The sequence below is a fragment of the Echinops telfairi genome, unplaced genomic scaffold, assembly GCF_000313985.2.
Source record: "Echinops telfairi isolate 266 unplaced genomic scaffold, ASM31398v2 ScPeMD7_7427;HRSCAF=8465, whole genome shotgun sequence".
Taxonomy (NCBI): Eukaryota; Metazoa; Chordata; class Mammalia; order Afrosoricida; family Tenrecidae; genus Echinops; species Echinops telfairi.
The window spans coordinates 4,791,821-4,815,984 of record NW_022111327.1 but is presented as its reverse complement, the minus strand read 5'-3'; the positions used below and the strand labels follow the sequence as shown (position 1 = coordinate 4,815,984).

General features: G+C 48.7%; 2 protein-coding genes across 6 annotated transcripts in view; one reads left to right on the top strand and one right to left on the bottom strand.

The window, feature by feature from the left end:
* The window catches only part of COL4A6 (collagen type IV alpha 6 chain), a 426,646-nt gene that overhangs the window by 385,150 nt on the left and 17,332 nt on the right, over positions 1 to 24,164 (top strand). For 2 of the 4 annotated variants that reach the window (XM_045298533.1, XM_045298532.1), the window contains 12 exons: positions 718 to 825; positions 906 to 1,013; positions 1,542 to 1,613; positions 2,123 to 2,248; positions 5,728 to 5,844; positions 6,332 to 6,493; positions 6,658 to 6,756; positions 8,308 to 8,454; positions 9,035 to 9,151; positions 11,062 to 11,253; positions 12,351 to 12,637; positions 15,204 to 16,783. In XM_045298533.1, the coding sequence (XP_045154468.1) occupies positions 718 to 825; positions 906 to 1,013; positions 1,542 to 1,613; positions 2,123 to 2,248; positions 5,728 to 5,844; positions 6,332 to 6,493; positions 6,658 to 6,756; positions 8,308 to 8,454; positions 9,035 to 9,151; positions 11,062 to 11,253; positions 12,351 to 12,637; positions 15,204 to 15,464 (1,796 nt within the window). In that variant the 3' untranslated portion in view covers positions 15,465 to 16,783. Of the gene's footprint in view, positions 1 to 717; positions 826 to 905; positions 1,014 to 1,541; positions 1,614 to 2,122; positions 2,249 to 5,727; positions 5,845 to 6,331; positions 6,494 to 6,657; positions 6,757 to 8,307; positions 8,455 to 9,034; positions 9,152 to 11,061; positions 11,254 to 12,350; positions 12,638 to 13,630; positions 13,780 to 15,203; positions 16,784 to 24,164 lie in introns of those variants that run through there. The other 2 variants (XM_045298534.1, XM_045298535.1) reach the window with 2 other exon arrangements.
* The window catches only part of ATG4A (autophagy related 4A cysteine peptidase), a 70,999-nt gene continuing 65,727 nt past the window's right edge, over positions 18,893 to 24,164 (bottom strand). For both annotated transcript variants that reach the window (XM_004710038.2, XM_045298537.1), the window contains 4 exons: positions 23,939 to 24,084; positions 21,851 to 21,907; positions 19,900 to 20,008; positions 18,893 to 19,427 (listed from right to left, as the gene is read on the bottom strand). In XM_004710038.2, coding sequence (XP_004710095.2) covers positions 19,357 to 19,427; positions 19,900 to 20,008; positions 21,851 to 21,907; positions 23,939 to 24,084 — 383 coding nt within the window. In that variant the 3' untranslated portion in view covers positions 18,893 to 19,356. The remainder of the gene's footprint in view (positions 19,428 to 19,899; positions 20,009 to 21,850; positions 21,908 to 23,938; positions 24,085 to 24,164) is intronic.

Below are 24,164 nucleotides of genomic sequence, written 5' to 3'. Positions count from 1 at the left end.
TGATGAGGGCAATGAATGTACAAATGCACTTTACACAATTGATGTACTTATGGATTGTGATAAGAGTTGTATGAGCTCCTAATAAAATGATTAGAAAAAAAAGAACAGTTCTAAGTAGACAGAGGTAATAAAGTGAGCATAAACCTGGGAAAAAAAGATTCCTACCTGCTGTATGTCTACAGCCCACAGTTTCCCTAAGCGAATCAGCCTGCTCTTCTAGAGATTCAGGCTTCCTTAGGGATAAAGGCATCCGCTCCCTTGGTTTCGTGGATAGTTATCGAAACTATGCCTGATCCTGTGTCTGATTCTGGGGGCAAAGAGAATGAGCTCACTTACTTTTCAATTGGGTTCCCCCACCCTCCCAAACAAACTCATTACCACCAAGTTGATTTCGACTCATAAGAACCCTACAGAACAGAGTAGCACTGCCCCTGTGGGTACCCTAGATTGTCGCTCTTTATGAGAGTAGAAAGTCTCACCTCTCTCCTGTAGAATGGCTGGTAGTTACGAACTACTGACCTTGCAGTTATCAGCCCAACACAACCTACTCCGCTACCAGAGCTCGGGAACAGAGCTGCCACAAGCCTTTCCAGCATTTCTTTGCTGGATCACATATCCCCAGATCTAGCTCCTTCAGCTCAAGGGGCCTCACCTTTCTCCTCAACACGCTCCCCCAAATGTGACCCGAGTCACAATTCGTTACTCTTCTTGGTGTAGGTATCAAAGGAAAAGCTGGCCTGCCCGGTGGTGCGGGTTTCCCAGGCACTAAGGGCGAAGATGGAAAAGATGGACTTCCGGGAGACATCGGCCTGCCCGGCTCCCCAGGTATCATTTGACCTGCTAACTTTCCGATGGGCTTCAGGCCAGGACTCCTTTCTGATCTCGGACCTTGCTTTCGCTTTTAGGATTCCCTGGAATTGCAGGACCAAGAGGACACCCAGGGCTCCCAGGTTCTCCTGGCCAACCAGGAGCAGTTGGCCCCCTGGGACACCCTGGAATGGTCGGAGTTAAAGGCAGGTCTATTTGAGAGCAGGCAATTGGGGGGGGGGGGAGTCTGAGACACTGGCTGAGGACCCGCTGTCCCCATGGGCGGCATTGACTGCACTGCTTGAGAGACACTGGGAAAGGAAGAGAAGGCAGGAGGGCCAACATGAGGGAGAACAGAAGAATATGGAGAAAAGAGAAGAGTCAGCTGGACGCTCATTGCTCTGACATACGTAGCCCTTCTTGCCCCGGGGAGTGAGATTTTGGAAGCAGTCGGGGAGAATTGGTAACTCGAGGTCTTTGCTTGGCTATTCCTGACATAGCTAATTGGTAGTTCCTTCCATTTGAAGCTGAGTTAGTCGCTGATAGGCGTCTTGAGAAATCTGGAGGGGGTTGGGGTGGGGTATATGGTAGAGGTCATCTGTTCTCCCTGAGGGTGGTAGGCGATGCCCCAGGACAGACCAGGAGCTGGACAATGAGAGCACCGCAGTAGTCTGGAGTTGCTGCCTCCTGCTGCCCCCCTTTTGACTACCATTTCTGACATTCTCTCTCCCCAGGCTTTCCTGGACTGCCCGGCTTGCATGGATTAAATGGGCTTCCAGGCACTAAGGGTGGCCCTGGAACACCTGGTAAGGACAGTCCCCAAGGACTGAGGAAGGGTCCGCTAGGCTTTCCCAGAATCTATGAGTTCACCACTGAAATGAATCTCATTTGCTTGCACCTGGAGGCCTCCTTGTCAGTCCCCAACTGGTGGGTGGGTCCCTTGATGTGACCACGAGGATGGGCATTGCCCTAACCAAATAAGCTCTGCATCAGTGGTTCTCAACCTTCCTAACGCCGCGACCCTTTCATACAGTTCCTCATGTTGTGGTGACCTCCCAACCATAAACTTATTTTTGTTGCTACTTCATCACTGTCATTTTGCTACTGTTATGAATTGGGTGACCTCTGTGAAAGGGTAATTCAAACCCCAAAGGGGTCACGACCCACAGGTTGAGAACGATTGTTCTACATGTTATTGCAGTTCGCAGTCTCTGGTGTCTGTGAGGAAGGCCTCTCAGGCCTTAGACAAGTAAGTTAAGCACGAGGGCCTCCCCTCCACTGAGTTCTGTCCCCCTTCCTCTGCATCTCCTCCTAGGGCCCAGTAGAACCGGAGTTCCTGGAGCTGCTGGCCTGCCTGGCCCCAAAGGGGAAAGAGGTCCTTCGGGAATTGACATTGGAACCCCAGGAAAATCAGGGGCAAGAGGACCACAAGGGAGCCGAGGTGAGGGAGTCCAAGTCAGATATGCAGAAGCTGAGGAGCCCAGAGTTGGGCTCAGCTGGGTCACGTGGCTCACAGGGTTGGGCTGTGTGTGCCTTCGCCACTGCAGGAATGTCAGAACCCTATGAGACTGACCTTTGAGAACAAGGGGGTGGGCTGTGCCTAGGTCGGCAAGAGGTGTCGGGAGCCAGTTCAACAAGTCCTCTCTAGCCTCCACGTTCACTCTTGCTCTTCCTCAGTAACCTCAAGGCCTCTCTCTCTCTCATTAACCTGTGAGCCTTTCTCATGTGTTCTTGGCCCGAAGCCTGACTTAATGGTCTTGCAAAACAGGGCTTGCACATTGAGTGAGCCGTTTTCCAGCATCTTCTCAGTGTCCAGTGCAGATGGCACCGGCCTGGGCCTTGGAAGAACAAGGCTGGATGGGACCCATAGCTAAGAGGAGACATGCTCAATGTCTTTCCAGGACAGCCACCTGGCACACACCCCCAGTAGTCTTAGCTGGGAAGCCATGCCCATGCTCACCTCTGGCCCCGCCGGACTCGCCGCAATGCCTTTGGCCCTTTTCTGAGCCCCCGTCCTCCACTTCTCCAATAATAGCAGCGTGTTCGGATGCTGTTTCTTTCCTCGGGACCCTTCGGAAGACCCAGCCTTACCCTGTTCAGTGTAACCTAGGAAGTGAACTCGGTGCAGCACCAGGTTTACAAAAGGGACCTCTGAAGTGGAATGAGCTGAGGTCCAGCTCCAGTTTTGCTCAGACTTACCCAGATGGTTTCCGAAAAGGAATGACCCAGAAGTTACTTGTCCCGCTAGCCAAGTGAATCCTGTGTTTCCCCCTGTGCGGTCCAATGGGCATCAGAGGAGAACCTGCCTCCAAGGATTTGTGAGGAACCAGGGAGCAGTGAGGTACTGACAGCACAGCCCTTACCCCATGGCCAGGCACACAGTGGTGCTGGAGAAGGCCATGCAGCCACCTGGGGAAGGCCCATCTGAATCATATTTGCGAATGTGCTGAACCTCCTAGCCCTGGGCCGGAGAGCCCACCAGACTTTAGGTATGTAGGTGCATGATGCATTTGTGTTTTCCAGGTACTTCCTGTTAGTATTATTCCATTCTATTATTTTAAAATGATGATGCCATGATATGAGTCCAACATTAAGTCATGGTGAACTGGTGCACCTGCTGTTTCCGTTTCCTCCTTCCTTTGGTCTGGACCAGGGGTCAGCAAACACTTGAGATGGAAGAGCCAACCCTGCCCCTCCCAACAATTTCCACATCATTCGAGAGTCATGAATATAGTTCGACAAATTAATGCTATCACCATTCTCTGAATAATACCCTTTTCAATTGTTCAAGTTTACTTCCAAGCCGCATGTCCAGACTGAAAGAGCCACACAGGGCTCGAGACCCGCAGCTTGCCGACTTCCCGTCTGGACCAGCTCTCCTTTTCTGAGAGGCAGCATCTGAGGCTTGCAGGGGTCTTGTCCATTGGTTTCTCTGCCAGGAGACAGAGGAGAAAGAAACAGATAGAAAACCAAGACCATTCTCTTTCCCATGTTCAAATCTAGATTCGGAATGGTTGGCCATTCAATGCTCCCTCTGTCTTTTAACTGTCAGAGGTAATGAGATCCCAACTACCAAGGCAGTCAAAAACTATACGTCAAGATGGACACACTTCAGGAACCGAGTGTAGAATGGAGTCATGAATCTCAGAGAGGGAGAGAACCGAGAAGGGCAATGGGGAAGGGAATGTTATCTTCTTTTTGTTAAATCAGTGGTAGAAGCCCTGGTTATGTGGTGATTAAACTGCTAAACATGGATCAGCAGTTCGAAACCACTCCCACAGGGGCTCTCCTGTAAAATTTCAGAGACCCCGTTTATTATTCACTTCTTTTATTATATACTATGAGCCCTGGTCATACAGTGGTTAAGCATCGGCTACTAACCAATAGGTCAATGGTTTGAACCCACTGGCCACTCTGAGCTTCTGTAACAATTCACAGCCTTGGCAATCCTACTCTGTCCTGAAGAGCTGCTTTGAGTCGGAACCGACTCAAAAGCAACAGGCTGTTGCTGTTGGCTTACATATATATGTATATACATATATATATGTATGTATACATATATCTGCAGAAACCGATAGTCAGGGGAAAACATGTCTTTCTTTTCAGATTTTAACACTTATGAAAAATCAAAATCCTTCACAGGTTCGTGTGGCTTTACAACTAAAATTTTTGGCTTTTATTTTCTTTCTTAATTAAATCATTGGGAGTCTCCCCCTACCCACCCCAAAAAATATAAGACCTTATCCAGCTTTTCTCCATAGGTTAGATGAAGAATTTTGTTTTAAAACACCTGAAGTTCCTTCGCGAACTTCCATGGACGTATTGTTTTGATGAACATATGATCAGAAGTGAAGCATTTTTTTACATTTTCCTGCCACAACAAACAAACTAAAACTCGATACCTCAGCAGTAATGCTTTTTCAACTTTCTGGTCACCAACCAAAAATGAGCATCTCGGCCATCAAAACAGCATCTCCATCCATTTGATTTCCTTTTTCTTCATTCCAATATCTTCTCGAATGCATACCGACACAAGAAGTGTTTCTTCCCTGCTACGTGGATGCTATAGGAAGAGGTGCTTCTGAGTTGATAATTTTGATGAATTCTGCCATGTAGCCTGACGTGCAAACGTAGAATTTTTTTTTGAACATTTTACAATAGAAATACCTCCACAGACACATGTGAAGCCATGTAAACATCCTGAGCAAAACAAGCATTTTGTGTGTACGTTGATAAATGGTGATTCTCTTGTGCCCCAAAAAAAGTGGAGGTGGAGGTGGTAAATTCTGAACAGGGCAATTTGTTTGATCGGTAGCTTTTGTGGAAAGCATTCATCCCACTGGCAACTGGGATTAGCTCATAATCATTGTTTTCCAGTTTGCCGCTAGCCCTAGAAGGTACTGGGAGCCACAAGGTCCTCACTGGTCTCCATGCTGATTGGTGTCCATTCTGACTAGTGGGGCCTGGGTCCTATCACTACGTTTGTGGAGAAACAGACACAACTGGCTAATTTATGAAATGCGTTTTGATGGCAGATAGTAGGTCTAAAAAATACGTGGGGATATCTAAATTCCAAGTGCTGTAATCAGGCCTTCTTTCCTCTCTGAATTGTAGAAAGCATGCTACAGCAAAAAATATTGGGGAGCTAAACCTTTCCAAGTTCTGGCTCAATAAAAAGTAGCTCCTGCTGAGCAGACAGAGAGGATGTTTCTGAACCATTGTCAGTTCTGTCTGTTCCTTCAGGGAAGGAAGGTGGCGTGAGGGGAGGTAGCGCCCTCTGCTGGTAATCTCTGGTATGGCTCCTCCCTAAGGACTTGTGTTCTCTTGATGTGAATGTCCTTGTTTCTGACAGAATGTGGTCCTCTCTCCCTGTCCTGAACACCCAGAGCCCATCCAACCCCTTTTGTTTATCTTTTGCAGGATTCCCAGGTCTCCCTGGCCCTTCTGGTCTCCCTGGTGCCCCAGGCATCTCCTTGCCTTCAGTCATAGTAGGACAGCCTGGTGACCCCGGGCGGCCCGGCCTAGATGGAGAGCGAGGTAAAGACCAAACCCAAAGCCAACACAGTGCCATCAGAGTCAATCCTGACCCACAGCCCCAGTGGTCTAGTGGGTCTCTTGCTGGGCTGCAAAGCACAAGGTCACTAATTCGAACCCCCTAGCCACTCCATGGGAGAACAAGGAGACCCTCTGCTCCGGGAGATAGTTCCAGCGGAGGAAACCCCCAGGGTCTCTTTGAAGTTAAGACAGGAAGCCCGAAAGAGAGACGGCCTAGACCTTTGGCCAGCAGCTTTGGAGGCCATGGGTACGGTCCAGCCAGGTCCTTCATACTGGATCTACGTGACCCTGCTTGGTCTCACATCACTCCCCCGGCAGGGACACAGGGACTGACTGCATTGTACTAAAGGGGGTTGGGAGGACTGGGTGCTAAACTCCCACAGGCACCCTGGGCTTGGGCTTCCTCTTGGTCCCAAGGCCTTCACCTCCTGCTCACCCGCTCATCATCCCACACTGGTTTTCTCCCTAGGCCGCCCAGGCCCCCCAGGGCCCTCAGGTCCCCCCGGGCCATCCTCGGATCAAGGTGACTCTGGAGAGCCTGGTTTCCCAGGAATTCCTGGTCTTCCAGGGCTCAAGGGAGACCAAGGAAGCCCAGGTTTCTTGGGCCCCCCTGGCGAGCTGGGGCTGAAAGGTATGGCTGCTTGATGGTCACTCCATGGTCACAGCTGCCTCCTGGCCACAGGCCTGTGAGGATGGCAAGCTGCTGCGGGTCTTCCCTACCTCACACCACCACCCCGCCCCCTGTGCTTCCCTGTTGCTCTCAGCCCTGACGCACTTCCCTTTGCACTTTGCCAGGCATGAGAGGGGAGCCCGGCGTCATGGGCACTCCAGGCAAAGTTGGGCCACCTGGAGACCCTGGACTTCCTGGGCTGAAGGGGAAGGCAGGGCCAAGAGGTAAGTGCGGAGCCTGTACTGGGCTGGCTCTGAGCTCGAAGGCAAGATGTTCGCATTAGGATTCTGGCAGCAGTCACCTCACCTGATGCCTGAAGCAGCCAGCCCCAGCCCCCCCAAGGAAAAGGTTTCCCCCCTTTGAGGATTTCTCTGCCTCCATAGTCTCCCCGGACTGAAGGCCACTGCTGCTTTGTGGCCATGCAGCCTGCCATCGACCTCACCTTTCTGTGTTCCATCTGCGTTTGGGTGGGAGGGGGGTGTGCACACACAGATCCCCAGCCACCCATTAGCTCAATCCAGAAAGGACACACCAGCCTTTATTCATTACCAGAACACCCACTCACACACACCCACACACCATTCAACTTATTAGTAAGTCCTGACGGCTGTGCCCCCTAAATGTGCATTGCCTCCATGTGCCCCGCATCGCCTCCACCACTACTCCCTAGGTTCAAGCTACCATCATATCTTATGTGAGCCACTGCAATGCCATGCCACCTGGCCTTCCCGTCTCCCCAGCACCACTCACACAGACCAGACACAGTGCTCCTTGGCATCCACGTCCGAGTTCACAAAACCTTCTGTGGGCCCTTCCTCTTAACCTTCACTGCCAGGCCTCTTCCTCTGGCACACACTGTGCTTCGGACATACTGGCCCCTTTGGGTTAGCCAAAAATGTTCAACTCTCTGCTGCCCCCGGACCTTTGCACATGTCAATTCTACTTTCTGTTCTTCAAGTGGCTAGCTCCCGCTAATGCTTTAAAGTCACTTCTGAGGAGAGGTACTGATCCCACCCCCACCCCCAGCAGGTTCTTCCAACTCATACTTCCTTGGTTCCCCTCTCCCCCAACGGATAGCAATGTTCTTGGTTTCTTTCATGGTATTTCTTACTGGCAGGAAGATGATGAAATCTGTCAGATTATGTCTTTTCTACCCTTATTTATCACTCGACCACAAATGACCATAGAGTCTGTCAAAGTCACTGCTGTCCCCCTAGCCGATATTCCTTTCACTGAATTAGAAAGTGAGTTGGCACGTTGGCCTTTTCTTCATTAAGCAGCTGGCAGGGGTGGGGAGCCTAGGCGATGATGCCAGCTGTGCCTCTGCGATTGGTTGGACACATTCCCACAGTCTCTTTACCAGTGCCTTTTGGCCAATAAGTCAGCAAGCCAGCCGCCCTAGCCCTGAGCAGAGTTTCGGCCTGCCTTATGTACAGCAGACACTACCCAACTGCCTGACACATAGCAGGCCCTGGGCTACACCCTGGGGAGACAAAATAAAGCAATGCCTGCCCTCAAGGAGCTGGCAATCCACTCAGGAGCTAGATGGGTAGAGAGGTTGGAGAGCACCATTCTGCAGATATGGCATCTGTGGAGACTAACACAAAGTGCTTCTGGGTGCTTGGCAGAAAGGAAGGCTCTTGAAAACACACACACACACCACACACGTACATATGTGCACGCTCAAGCGTGCACACACACACACACACACACCACACCTTGCAGCCTCTTCCTCTGCCTTAGTCTGCTATTTTCATTTCCCCCCTTACCCACAGGTTTTTCTGGGCCCCAAGGTGCTCCTGGACAAACACCAATCACAGAAACCGTCCAAGCTCCTCCGGGATCTTTGGGTCTACCGGGCATCGATGGCATCCCTGGCTTTGTGGGGGAGCCTGGAGTTCAAGGCCCTGTAGGCCGACAAGGTGAGGGGAGAGTAGAGATAGGGGTTTCTTGGGCTTGGCATCCCAGCTACAAGGGGACGCCTTGAACAAGCATTTCCTCCGGGAAGGAGGCTCCCAAACTTCTAGTCAAGAGAAGAGGGACCGACCAGCAGGACCCGCAGGGCAGTGGCTGCACTTGACTGGAGAGAATTTGTGGGCAGAGCCTGGGAGCTACTCCGACATCCTGTTCCTCTCTGAGTGCTGCTGAGTAGAAGGGGGGAGTGTGTGGTGGGTTATGAGCAATATGAGGGATGGGGGGAAAGCCCTGGACTGCAGGAGAAGAAATGAGGCTTCTCATCCAAGCTTTGCACTGAGTGGAATACACTTGTCGTCTGAGCCCTGCGCAATTTGTTGTGCTGCTTGAAGCATGAAAGGGCAGGAACGAGTGATGTGAGGGGTTCAGAGTGCTGTCTTCAGTCAGCAGCTGCTTTTGCAACCCTATTTGGATAGCCTGTTCGCCCTCTGCTGGTGAGTCAGGGGCATGACACTCAAGGCCTCTTTCATGAGGCCTCAGGACTGTCAACAGAGCCCCCTTCTCTGCGCCTTCTCTCTCTCCTTCTAGGTGCCAAAGGTTTACCTGGCATCTCTGGCAAAGATGGTCCCAGCGGGTTCCCAGGCCCGCCTGGGGTTCTTGGTGATCCTGGTGTCCCTGGACTGCAAGGCCCTCCTGGATTGGAAGGTTTGGTGATGTCAACACTAGTGGGTAGGGAGCTTCTGAGTCATAGGGCTCGAAGTGACAAAAGCTCAAAGCTGAGCGCTAATACACCACGTGATGGAGCTGGACACTGGGAGGCTAACCGAGCACATCCTGTGAAAGGACACCCAGCATTCTAAAGACCAAGGACTGCTCCGAATCCCTTGCAGCTCTGCCTTCCAGCCCCTTACCATGCACCTCCCTTTTTCTACTCAGGGATTCTGATATGAGTGGAAGGGAGTGACTCTTCTATATAACTCACATCCAGGCTGACAAATCAGTTGTCCTAAATAGAGTCCAGTAGGCTTGGTGGGAAAATGGAGTAATGGATTAGCAATGTCTACCATGGGCAGGAGAGGAGAGATTTTGCTATTGCCAGAGCCCTGGTTAGAGCACTGAGCTGCTGACCCACCAGCTGCAACACAGAAGAAAGATGAGACTTTCTGGCCCCCCTAGAGATTTATCGTAAAGTCTTGGAAACCTAAGGAATGCAGTTAGTTCTCCATTGTCCTAGAGGGTGGCTATCAGCTGGACCTGCCTCAGTGGGTTTGGTTTGGGACTTAGAATGTTAATGCACTTGGCTACTAACCAACAGGTTGGAGTATGAGTCTACCCAGCAGTGCCTCAGAATAAAGTCCAGGCAAACCCTATGGAGCACAGTTCTATTCTGATAGGGTCATTGTGCGTCCATAGAGTGGCTATGAGACAGAGTTGTTTTGTTTGCATCTTAACTCTATTTTTCTCTGGTTTGGTTCCCAGGAAGTGGTTTTCCCCCTAGGAAAGTGCACAGCTACAAACGGAAAGGCTGGCAGTACAAATTCACCCACTAGTTCTGTGGAAGAAAACCACACCCGCTGCCATTGAGCTGATTCTGACTCGTGGTGACTCTACAGGACAGAGTAGAACCACTGAGTGTTTCCAAGACTGAAAATCTCTTCAGGAGAAGACAGCCTCATCGCTTACCCCATAGAATGGCTGGACTTTGAACCACCAGCCTGGCAGTTAGCAGTCCAATCAGTAACGACTGTATCACTAGAGCTTCTCTCTCTCACTCTCCACCTCCACCTCCATTCCATCTCTCTTGTGCACACACAGAAAGACCTGACAATCTGTTCCCATGAAGATTACAGAAAAGTAGGTGAAGGGAGACAGCAGTCTGTAAGACATAAAAAAATTATAAATTATCAAGGCTTTATGGGGGAGGGAGGGGGAAAAAGAGGAGCTGATACCAAGGGCTCAAGTAGAAAGAAAATGATTTGAAAATGATGACGGCAACAAATGTACAGATGTGCTTGACACAATGGATAGATGTATGGATTGTGATAAGAGCTGTAAGAGCCCCCACTAAAATAAAAGATTACAGAGTAGAAAACCCCACAGGGCAGTTGGACTCTGTCACATGGGGTTGCTGTGAGTTAAAACTGGACTCAACGGTATCGAGCAGCCAAGCTGTCCCCTCTCCTGGTGCGGAAGACTGGACCTACAGAGTATCTCGCCCCACCTCTTCTCCCCACTCTGGTGACGGTGAGAGGAGGCAGGATAGCATACTTGCTCAAAGGGGCTCTGCAGCCCGCTATTTTCGAGTTAGAAACCCAGCTCCACCAGTTACTAACCAGTTAGAATGCTGAGCCTCAGTTTCCTCATCACACCTGGGATAGTCAGAGAAGCACTTCAGGCTGGTTGTGAGGATTGAGTGGGACGATACCTGTACATAATGTGCTTTGAACACTACTGGACACAAAGGAGTCCCTACTGCCATTGACTCGATTCCGACTCAAGGTGACCTAACAGGACAGAAGAGACCTGCTCCTTAGGGTTTCTGAGACTGTAAATGTTTATGGGTACGGACAGCAGCAGCTTCAGACTTACCTCTGTCTGTGTTCTCTCCCTCTCAGGAGCTCCAGGGAAGCGGGGCCCCTTTGGGAGACCTGGAGTGCATGGCCGGAGCGTGAGCGTGGGCTACACCTTGGTGAAACACAGTCAGTCGGATCAAGTCCCCCTGTGCCCCCTCGGGATGAACCAGCTGTGGGTGGGGTACAGCCTGCTATTCGTGGAGGGCCAGGAGAAAGCCCACAACCAGGACTTGGGTAGGTTCCTGCTCTGGCATCCAGCCGGGGCCACCTGCCCCATGGGGATCAAAAATCCACCTTTTCTCCCCTCCTTCCCCTCAATGAGCCTGCTGTTGTGTCGTGTGTTGATTTGGGTTCAAGCCCTGGCAGATCATGGTTCAAATCCTGGCTCTACCTCTTCCTAGCTGCGTGCTCTGGGCATGTTATCCTAGCTTCCTCCTAGGTAGAGCAAGACGAATCCCATAGGGTGGTGTGAGTCTACAATGAATCACTGGGTTTAAAATGCTTAGAGCAACGTTTGGCACTTCTTACCCACCCACAAAATGTTACCAATCGTTAGCACTAGTAAGAGAGCCTTCTGGGCAATGCTGGTTAGATGGTTACCTAAGAACTAATTGTATTGTCTCCAGGTGTGCTGACCCTTAGACGCAATCTGTTAAATGGAGGTTTGATGAAGCAGATTAATTAGGGAGGCATCATTCCATCCCACATTTCATTTATTTATAAAAGTAAATATAGATATAAATGAAAAGATTTGTCTGAATATTCCTACATAAATACAAATGCTTGCATAAATATGTATGTTTGTATAAATTTTAATACATATGAAAATTAATATATATACACATTATGTCTATTAATAGATTATCTTTTATATACTTATATGTAAATATAATTTTATATTTGTATTAAAACACATTTATATAAATATAAATTATAATTAAATATAAATGTGGAATGGAATACCTCCCTGATTAATTTGCTTAATCAAACTGCCATTTAATAGATTGCCTCTAAGTGTGTGCGTGTGTGTGTGTGTGTGTGTGTGTGTATAGACATATCTATCTATTTATATATAGATATATATGCACAAAATCATGTATATATGATTCTCTCCATTATCCAACTTCCCCGTTTGTCTGTTTGGGGGAGGATTTGAATTGAATCAGCTGACTTCAGCATGTGGCAGTTACAGGATTGTAAAGAGAGAGTACCCTGGCTTGGTAGATGCGGTTGGGTGTAAACTTCAACCACCATGCGGTGGTCCTGGAGAGAATCCCAGCCTGCTCCTCACCCGGCCCTGATCTGCCCCGTCCACCTTCTCTCCTTGCCAGGCTTTGCCGGCTCTTGCCTGCCACGCTTCAGCATCATGCCTTTCATCTACTGCAACATCAATGAAGTGTGCCACTATGCCAGGCGCAATGACAAGTCCTACTGGCTCTCCACCACCGCCCCCATCCCCATGATGCCCGTCGGCCAGACCCAGATTCCACAATACATCAGCCGCTGCGCAGTATGTGAGGCACCCTCGCAAGCCATTGCTGTGCACAGCCAGGACGTCACCATCCCACAGTGCCCCCGGGGTTGGCGCAGCCTCTGGATTGGGTACTCCTTCCTCATGGTAAGGCCTGGCACTCCTCCTATCCCAGTGGGGGTGGTGGTGGTGGTGGCAGGCAGGGAACTCTGGAAGGTTCCATCAAATTGGTATCCCAAGCTCAACCGAAATCGTAGTCATAATATGACCTGCAGGGAGTTTGAATGGAAGGAAACTGGTTGGCCTGGACTTGGTTGAAGACCAGAGTACCCAATTCTGCATGAAGGGCAGCAAATTGTGGGCCTAGGTCAGAGGAAGAAATTTGCACCCAGTGGTTCCGTGAGTCATAGTCAAAGACCCTAGCATCCTCTCCATGCGTGCTTCTACCAGGAGAAGATGGCAACACAGAAATGTCTGGGTCGCTAGCGAGGGAGAGGCTGTCCCCACACAGGGCCTCGAACACTCTCTGGAGCACAGTGTTTCGATGGTCTGGTTGGAATTTTCACTGCCTTTCCATGTGGCGGGAAGACTGTGGGCAGGAGTGTGGTGTTGCTTTGCTAAGAGAGTTTTGAACATCTGTAAGCCCAGGGAGACATCGGGCCCTGTCAAGAATGTGGGGGAACTTGGGATTGGGCCAGGAAATAGATATGAGCACTGCTATGGGGGCCAATACATTGACAGCCATGTGCAGGGTGTGGAGGGAGTGGTCCCCCACAACAGGAGGTCTGCCACAGGCAAGGGGTACAGGGAGCCACCAGAAAGAAAAGACTCAAACGAATACCCACTGCCGTTGAGTCTAATCCCATTCATAGGGTTTCTGAGTCTGTAAATCTGTACTGGAGCAGCCAGCGTCAGCCTTCTCCCTTAGAGTGGTTGGTGGGTTTGAACCACCGACCTTGCAGGTAGCAGCCCAACATCTAAACCACCAGAGCTCCTTAGAAAAGGAAATCAAACCAAACTTGCTGCCATGAAGTCCATGCAGACTCATAGCGACCTTATAGGACAGGGTCGAACTGCCCCTGTGGGGTTCTGGGACTGTAACTCTTTATGGGAGTAGAAAGCCTCCTCTTTCTCCCCCAGAGATGTCAGAACATGAAAAGATTGCGGGATCCACAGAAAGTGTGGAAGGTTTGCCAGAACATTCATTTACAATTCAGAAGTGATGGACCTCTTTTTTCCTGCCAAGGGCCATTTGGATATTTATAACATTATTCATGGGCCACACTGGTCAAACAGTTCATTACCTCGCCCCCGAATGTGATTGCTGGAACTGTTTCTCTTGGGTGAAGTGTGTGATGTTAACTGGTCTTGACGATTCTGCGGCGCTTATATGGCCCACAAGCTGAACAATCCCCACCTGATTTCTATGCAAGCGGTAGGCCCCACCCCCAAGGAAATTCCCCTTCCACAGATTGGCTGCTCACATCAGATGACAAACCTCCTACCAAACCACTGATAATCATAGCCTAGCCAAAGTTAACACATAACATTGACCAGCACACACCCACTAACGAAAGTATGCTGCCTCTCCAGGACTGCTTTGCCAAGTCCAAGGATAATGGCCTTGAATCCTAAGAGCAGCACTTTCTGACTATGGATACAAAGGCCTGAGTTTAACAATGAGGAAGTGTCTTTGAACGTATCAAAGCTTCAGGTTTCCACACATTAGTGGGCCTACCTGGGGCGTCCGTGTTTCCTGTGGCTGCTGTCACAAAGCTCTACCAACGGGACGGCTCAGAAGCACAGGACCAGGCCGCCTAGTCAAGTTGCTGGCACCTGCTGGCTTCCTTGGCTTCGCGAGGCATCACTTCACTCTCTGCCTCTGTAGTCGCAGGCCTCCTTCCCGGGGGCCTGCCTCCATCGTTCCGTCTGTTTTGTAAGGGTACCCGCACTGGATGGGCCCACATCATCCCTGACCTTAAAGAGGAACTTATCTTAACTTGATTATGTCCACACAAAAAAGCTCTATTTCCAAATCAGGGCTCTCTGAGGTACTGGGGCAGGGATATGTGTGTCACGAACATGGCATTTGGGAGGCTACAATTCACCCCATACCATGGAGTTCAGCATTTCCTGGTTTGGCTCTGTCTGTGAATTGGGCAGTTTACCCCAATGTAGCAGAAGCACCGCTCCTACCATTCTTTTCTGTATGCCTCCGAGACCAGGAAAGAAGGGCAAACACTTCACTAAGACGAACCACAGAAACGTGGGGGCGGTATCAGATATGAAAACAATAATCATTTATCAAGGGGTCATGAGGGTGGGAGCAGGGGAGGGAAGGGGAAAAAAGAGGAACTGATAGCAAGGGCTCAAATAGAAAGTAAATGTTTAGAAAATAATGATGGCAACATATGCTCAAATATGCTTGATATAAATGATGTATGGATTGTTATGGGCTGGAAGAGCCCCCAATAAAATGATTTTTTAATTAAAAAAAATATATATATATATTTTATATCCATATATATATGGATGTATGTGTGTGTGTGTGTGTGTGTGTGTGTGTGTGTGTGTGTGTGTGTGTGTATTCTCCCTTAGGCTAAATGCTGGAACTGAACCCAGGAACCAGTGCTTACTAATTGTTTGCCCAGGGCAGCCTCTGCCTGGCAGGCACACACAGGTCACAACCCCGCCCCCCTCCTCTCTGTTTCAGCACACTGCTGCGGGGGCCGAGGGCGGAGGCCAATCCCTGGTCTCCCCTGGCTCCTGCCTCCAAGACTTCCGGGCCACTCCCTTCATCGAGTGCAATGGCGCCCGGGGTACCTGTCACTACTTTGCCAACAAGTACAGCTTCTGGCTGACAGCAGTGGAGCAGAGGCAGCCATTTGGGGAGGGGCCCGTGCCTGAGACCCTGAAAGCCGGACAGCTCCACACTCGGGTCAGCCGCTGCCAGGTGTGCATGAAAAATCTGTAAGGCAGCACCTGCCCTTCTGCCCTTTGCCCTCCCCTCCCCCTCACAGCGGTCACCTCGCCAACCTGAATACTCTGAAGAAGGAAGATCCTTTGTTTGGTCCATCGGTCAAGTTTTACTGTGGAGTCTCACCTGGGCTTGGACCCAATCCAGGAGCCCTTTCTTTCCACTTGGTGCTCTGGCGATCGGGATGTTTGCACACCTTTTCAAGGGCAACCTCAGAAAGACTTATGGGGTCAGAAATCTCTTCCAAACTCGCTTGTGAGCTGTCTTCATGTCCAAACATCGCCACACATTATTTACTTAAACCAGTGTTTCTACATGCAAACAAAACAAAAACAAAAACACATTCAGGGATCATTCAAAGCTACCTAGGTTGAGCCCCAACCCTTCAAGGAAGCCCACTGTGTCTAGGCAGGCAAGAGAACTAAATTGAGGTGCCTGCCAGTAGCCTGGGATGAGCTGAGACTCCTGCCAGAGTGAGGGAGGGAGGGAGGGAGCGAGGGAGGTGAGTGAGTGAGTCTGTTGCTCGTCCCATATTGCTTAGGGAAGACTGAAGGCTGGCCAACAACCGAGAAGCGCTCATTAACTTCAGATGGCCCCACACAAATGACTTCCTCTGGGCTGGCTCTCTCCCCCGCCAGAGACAGAGAGAACTTGGCCTGGTCCACAGCAGGGCAGAGGACACCACAAATACTGCCAGGCTCTTGCAAAAGAAATGAGAATCACAGTTCTTTTTCCTGGGGCCGGAACTCAAGAAGGGGGTGCAGAAGGAGGTGTGAATTTTCCCTTGGACTCCAGGAACAAAAAAAGGCAATTCCTTATCCCAATTTCTCAGCAGTCCCAGTGTATCCCAAAGGCCATCTCAATGTGCATATGTATTGTGGCAAAGGGAAGCTCCACGGTTTGGATTCCTCTGCAGCCTGAGGCTGGTAGAGACACTCCATTAAAGGCTTCTATCCAAATGCTGTTTCACAGGACTCTGTTAAACCCTTGGCATGCATTTTGAAACTTCTGTCAAAATCAAGCTTACTCTTCCCCTTAGGAGCTCGCAGACGGAAAGCCAGGCTGAGTTGGCTATAAAGTGTATTGTGTTCTGTTTGGGGAGCATTTGTTTGATCCATTTTCTTTAATTACCAGATTCCCAGAAGACTCCTTGTTTGGTTGACAGGAGGCAACTCCTTCCAGGTGTTTCTGTTTCCTTGCGTACTCTGTCCATTATGTCAACACAGACAGAGCATAACCATCATAGTGGGAATGAACGTTACGTCACAAGTATGCTGCCCGTCTTGTACATAGCAAATAAAAGGCATTAAACCTGATCATTTGACGCTCTTGACATTCTTTGATGAACGTTTTTCTACAGCTCATCTCGAACACAACTCCCGGGTCCCCTTCAGAGCCTAAGTGGTCCTGATTACTACAAGCCAAGTTCTGTAATAAAAGATTGAGGCAGACAACAAGTTCAATGGTGATTGAAACGGTTACAGAATCTTGCTTCAAGATAAGCTCACCACTTACCTTTCCCCATCACATGCTAGAGTTCAAGAAAAGAGTTCCCCATATGTCTGTCACCTCAGGATCACTCACAGATAAAGCAAGTAAAAAAGAAAATTAGTCACTCAAATCAGATATAAGTTACACATATATTTTTTAGGTTTACTTCATATATCTATATGAGGGGACTTCAAATTGTTTGTGGGAAACTGGAGTGAAAAGATAATGTCATTTTCCCACAACATTTCTGAAGCTCCCTCACGTGTGTGTGTGTGTGTGTGTGTGTGTGTGTGTGTGTGTGTGTAACCAAATACCGAAAACTCAACCCCACTGCCAACAAGTTGATTCCAATGTCTAACAATCAGATAGGATAGAATAAAACTGCTCCTTGGGGTTCCCTACACTGTAAAACTTTACACAAGCAGACAGCCTCATCTTTCTCCCATAGAGGGGTCAATGGATTTGAACTGCGGACCCTGTGGGTTTGCAGCCCAACACTTAACTCACTGAACCACCAGGGCTCTGTTTGTATGCGTGTGCAAGCGTGTAAATTCTAGAAGCTCTCTGGGTGATGCAATAAGTTTGCCAGTTGATTCTGACTCCTAGCGCCACCATGTGACAGAGGAGGAACTACCTCATAGGAGATTGCCTGTAATCTTGCCAGGAGCAGAATGCCAGATCCTTCCCCCAGGCAGTGGCTAGGTATGCGCATAATTGTTGTATCACTAGCACTCCTTACCTAAAGGTTAGTAATACAAATTATATCCTCCGGAAGGATAAACAGGAAAGGGATAATAACACTGGGAGCTTTCAGGGAAGGCAACTAGGCGGTGGGAGAGACATTTCACTGAATACCGTTTTATATATTTTGAATTCTGAACCCCTGGAATGTATTACTTCTTGCGAAAAAGAAAAAACAAGGATTATACTGGACCAAATGCTCTAACGTTCTAGACCCTAGTTGCTAGCTTCCTTGGGAGTTGGCTGAGGTGGAGGTGAAATTCCTAAGCAAGCTAGGTAAAGACAACAGGAAGCCATTACTAGGACTTGAGGTGTAACTGTGCAGAAGAGTGGTTGGCAAAGCAAATTTGTTGGATAAGTGTTCTAACGCTGACTGTGCTGCTAGTTCTGAAATGGTTTGGAATTATATTGAATGTATGGAGAAAATGCCACCTCATGAATCCGTCTTCGAAATGCAGTTGGCAAACAACATGAAGTCGAATTCAAACATGGTTTATTTTCAATTGCTCAAACAAAACAAATCAACTCTTTAAGTCAGTGATTGGCAATGTTACAACCAGCAGGCTCAACCCAGCCCACCACCTCTTTTTGTAAATAAAGTTTGATTGGATGATGGCCACGCTCGTTTGCGTGCATATTGCCTATGACCACGTGTGCACTAGAACAGCAGAGTCGAGTCCTAGTGACAGAAGCCACTTGGCCTGCAAAGCTTACAATAGAAATGATCTTACCCTTTACAGAAAAAGTTGACTCACCCCTGATTTCAGCAATCATGGTTTGATTGAAGGGCAGGGTGATAGCTGACAAAAGTTTCAGAAAGGATAGCGACAGTGACCCATCAATTAGTTAAGCCAAAAAAAACCCCTAAATGCACTGCCATCAAATCGATTCCAACTCATAGCAACCCTCTAGGACAGGGCAGAACTGCCTCTGGGTTTCAGAGACTATAGCTCTGTCCGGGAGTAGAAACCTTCATCTTTCTCCCAAGTAGCAACTGGTAGCTTGAAACTGCTGACGGGGCAGTCAGTAGCCCAACCCATCGTCCCCTCGACCACCAGGCCTCCCGTCTCCGTAAGGCGCCTCCAAAGAGGAAGGGGATCAGAAATGTACAATTTGACGCACTTCCTTGGACACTCTTTTTGGATATAAATTGTTGTTTTTTAAAAATACATCGAACAATCTTTTTTTCTCTCTTCCTGATTAGTTCAATAAATTATTTGACCAAGTGAACCGATTGCTTCATAGTTTTTAGCCCCAAAGAAGCCACACCTGAGTAGGTGAAGGAACCGGAGGAACTATCTCATTTGCTAGTGTTTGAAGCAAGATGTGAACTGCCGTCTCTATTAAGACGTCTGCTTCCTCCTTCCAGTTACTGGAGACTTTTAGCCACATGAAGACAAGCTGGGGAGCCTCTTTAGTTTCTCTGCTCCTGGTCTCCCCAACTACGGCATGCTCATACGCTCTGGGGAAGGGCTATCGCTGGGTTGGGGTTGTTTCTTTCTTCCTGAAAAAGGTTGATTGGCTCAGCCATGATTGCTACCAATTTGTATGCTATTGGCATATCAGGCACTTGCTGACTGGAAACGTTTTCTGTAATGAGTTCATGTTCATATGGTGCCAGATGAAAGACAGAGCTCCAAGTTCAGTTCCCATGATTCTAGACGCTCAGAATCTCAAAATCTTCCTCCAGGTCAAACTCATCTAGGTGTTCAGTAGAATCGATGAATTCTATCCAAATACAGAAGGGAGAAGGGGGAAAAAAGTGAGGCCGGCTGAAGCTTAGGACTGTAATGTTTTCAATGACTTCACTGAAGAAGAACATGTCTGGAGGAAAATGTGTTAGGGATACCGCTAAGTGTTACAAATCCTCCATAAAGAATCCAAAAATTGAGAACTCGTCACATTCTCCTTGCCACAATGCTGAGGCTGAAGTTCTCTAAAACCTTTGAGATACCTTATGGCCACTGGTTTGTTACTCTGAGCCAGACCATGGGGGAAAGAATCTTCATCATTATGATTTTGCATAGACCTTTAGCACATAGCCTCTTTCCCCGTATTATCATGTTTTTAAATTGCTAAGTATCAGTTCACCAGAAGATTACAATACTCAGAAACAGCACTCGTTGGCCAGTCGAGCAGAGGAGAAATGGAATTTTCCATGGAAAGCTGAAGCCACAATTGGCCGTGAACAACGGCTTACCTGCCCCAGTGGTTGTCACGTCTGGCTTGGCTGGCGGTACAAAGGGCGGCCAGTGTGATGGATGCTTCTGAACTAGTTCAAACATCCTTAAATTCTCCTTTAGGATTTCCTGAGGAGACACAGAAACAGTTGAAAGCACTGGAGAGTTACTATAGTTCTGTGTGGTAACCTCTATCCAATTGGCCATCTGTGATCCTAAAGCCTCAGAAAACGGTCTAGCTGTTGAAAGGTTAAAAACAAAGGCCTAGGAAGCACAGCTTCTCTCCTTCTTGGACCATCAATTCTAGATACCGTGAATCCAGAAATAAGGGCAATGGAGGGAGCAGCTGATGGACAATCAGTAGTCATTACCCATGCTCCACTGTGAGGTTCAGGCTGTGTGTACAGGCCCAGGTCAAGTTAGGGGGCAGATATTCTGGAAGTGGTGATCCACAGGAAATGTTAGCTAACTAAAGTGAACCTGACCCAAGAGATGTTTTTTGTTTGTTTTGTTTTGTTTTCCAGGTTCCGCATAGTTTCACAATTTTAGTTCCCCGTTTACGGGATAGGTTCTCATTTAAGTGGCATAGTCTTATCAGAAAATTCTCTAACTTTAATTGTAACACAATAAAATCCCCCTGCATTCGAGACAAGAATTCTCAATTCACTCTCAGCTGATGATTCGTTGGAGCTTCGGGGTCCAACGGGGGATGGACGTATGATTTGTCCACTTGTGAAGACAAGTCATCCCTCCTCACACTTACAAGGGGCTCCAACCTCTGCATTCCCTTTGCTTTACATCAGGTTTCCTACCCGCTCCCTTATCCCTGGCTTTGCACACTACTCTCTCTGCTCTCCCTTCATTCTTTCAATAAACATGTATCAATCTCCTCCACATAGTAGGCACATGCTAGAGGCTGACACTGAGGGAGGCAGACACAGCGATTGGTGAGTCAGAGAAATGAGGTCTATGTACACAATAAGATGCAAAAGGGAAATAATAATAACGAGCTTTTGTATGTAGAAGGATTGATGCAAATGGTGTTTCCTATAAGAGGTCCTGTGTCTGTGTTGTTGTTACCACTGAGTCGATTGTGACTCATAGTGACTGCAAGTGTGTGGAGCGGAACTGGCTCTCAGGGTGTTCAAAGCTGTGATCTTTCAGAAGCAGATCAGCAGGCCTTCAGATGGCTTGGAACCATTAACTTTTTAGCTAGTCTCAATCACTAACCGCCATGGAGTTGATTTCCAATAGCCCAGTACCTAACCAATTGTACCACTTAGATATTCGCTTAACACATACACAAAGCTATGGAGTTGATTCCAAGTCATAGTGACCCTATAGGACAGGGTTTTACTGCCCCCATGGGTTTGCAAGACTGTAATTCTTCAATGAGAGTAGAAAGCCTCATCTTTCTCCTGCAGAGCAGTTGGTGGTTTCAAACTGCTGACCTGGTAGTTAGCAGCCCAACGCATAACCTAAAGTAGATAGTTACTAAATAAGCAAGTCTCAAAACCATGAGCAGATGTATTAGGCTGTAAATGGGCCTCCACATGAAGAGATAAGCTGTACCGTTGTCTTCAATCACCTCAGTGTTGGAAACAGAGTAAGGATGTATGGACCCTAAACACTGTCGTCGAGTGGATTTCTATGCAAAGTGCGGAGCTGAAGGGCATTTAGCATCTTTCAGGTTAAATGAGTAGATAATCAGTTGATTATTGTATGACGCAATACATCAACTCACTCGTTAGCTTCATCAAATAAAGCAGTAAGCAGTTAAGAATAGTGCTTGCTTGGCATCCTGAGCCTATGTCAGGCATATTTTACTCTGGTTCCCCCCCAAGTTAGGCAAAAGGCCCCTGGCTCTCAGAGGTGTTTTTGCTGCCTTCATTCCCCCCCCCCCCCCAAGTCTGTGCTGTTATGAAAAAACGATCTGAAAAGCAACTTCATTAGACGAGTACCGACCGTTACCTTCTGAACAAGGCGACACCAGTTATCGAAGTCCTTTTCTTCTTTGCAGAAAAATCCCTTGAGAGGGGAAGCAAAAAACACGACTTAGAATCGGCCCCAGGTACCAAGCTTTGTCTTAGAGCAGTGGTTCTCCACCATCCTAAGGCCTGGACGCTTTCATACCGCTCCTCATGTGGTGGGGGGAGCCCCAACCATCAAATTACTTTCGTTACTACTTCATCACTGTTATTTCGCTACTGTTATGAATCGTCATGTAAATATCTGATAGGCAGGATATATTTTCATTGCTACAGATTGAATATAATTAAAGCAGAGTAGTTCAGCACAAAACAGTATGCAATTATATATTGTGACATATTTATGTCTAATGACAAATAAATGAAATTTTGTCTTGAAGCATGGTGTAGCATGGGTAACAGTCTTCCCGCCGGGTACTCCTGTATGGGCGTAACTGCATGTGGGCGGACCTGCCTGGAGGAGCGGTGTCTCGGTTCCTAAAGCCATGGGAAATATGTGCTTTCCGATGGTCTTTAGGCGACCCCTGTGTCGTTCGACCCCCAAAGGGGTCGCAAACCTCAGGTTGAGAGCCGCTGTATTAGAAGATGGGGGCTGTGGGCTTAGAAATAGGATGTAGGCCACTCTTTTCGTGGGGGGGGGGTGTCTTCCCACAGATTGGGAGGAAGATTAGCTGGGCTTTTCTCCTAGCTCATCACCTCATTTACGCAATGTACTGCGCATGTGTGCATAGGCTCTCTCTTGTGCGCGTGTGTGCATTCAAATACCCCTTGCCCTCTGTTTCTCTGTCTCTATCTTCCTTGCTTGCTCGCTCTCATTTTCTCTCTGCCTCTCTCCCTCCATCTCCCGTTTTCCTCGTTTCTTTCCCTCTCTGTCTCTCTTCCTCCCTGCCCCTCTCCTCTCATGTTTTGAGGTGGAGTAACTTTAAGGTCAGTCTCCAAAGCGTGAGGTTAACTCCTTTGCAGTCGGTACACAGATAGACGCGCGGCATAAGCCAGCAATCAGAAACAAAGTAGTACTTGTAGCCGGAGGCACCACTTACTACGGTGGCTTGGACCTTACGGAAATTAGCTCTTGGAATCAAGCAAACACCCAGCTTCCTTCTCCGTCCTCAAACTCACTGCCTTTGAGTCTAACTCTAACCCGACTCAGAGCAGCCATTTAGGTAGGGTCCAACTGCCTCTTGTGGGTTCTGAGACTAACTATGGACGTAGAAAGCCTCATCTTTCTCCTGAGGAGCGGCTGGCGGTTTCAAACCACTGTCCCCAAGGTTAACAACCCAGCACGTAACCCACTACACAACCACAGCTCCCCAAACAAGCTGATGTTAGTGAAATCATGGTCCAACCCAAAAGGAGGGCTCCACTTGCTCTCAGCTACTTGTGCTCCAGCCGTTGCGTTCAATCAGAAAAAGCAAAGGAGGCGGGCCTCAGAACCACGGGCTCCTTCGCAGAGGTTGCCCTTCAATGCGTGCAGGCAACACACACACTTTCAGGCCTAAATAAAGCCCCAAAACTTCCTCGTGTGGTGTGGATGGAGAAGGTGGCATGACCCGCCAGGGGTAGGGGCTGGCCCTTTATCCCTCTCTGGCTAAGCGCTACCTTCTTCCATGTGCCCAGGTGGCCAGAATTATAGGGCCAGAAGGCGCAAAAGGGGAGAGAAATACAAATACAAATCATAGCTATCACCTACAGTGTGGGCACTGTGTGCCAGGCACTGTGCTGAGTGCTTTGTACACGTCATCTCTCACAGCAGCCTCCTGACAACCCTACCAGGAAGGGATCAGTACGAGTCTCCTTTGTCAAGGTGAGAAGATCAGCGCTCCGACAGGTGCGCTGGCTCCCGCTAAGGCCATAGCGAACAGGGAACCGAGCCTGAGTGCCCAACTCAAGCAGTGTGGTTCACAAGTCCGTTGCTTACCAATACATGGCACTACTCTTACCAATACATGGCACTACCTCTCACACAAGGTGGTAAAATCCATACTCTTTGCTACCCTACCCGGCAAGGTGGAGAACTCATGAACCTATCTGTAATAGGGGCCTCTTGGCCCACCCAACCTTCAGTACCCACCAATGCTACGGAAGGATCCAGGTTCAGGATGTTCATTCGCTGCGGGGCTTGCAGGCAATGGAAAGTCTTGTCATCAACCAGTCCATTCTCCTCCATGTCCACAAAGGTCTGGGTGCTATGAGGGTCCAAGAAGATGAGCTCATCACCTGTTTGAGATGAGACATACGTCACTGTCCCAGGAACCACTGGTTCCGGCACCACTGCTGCCCTCGGAAGAAGGCACTTG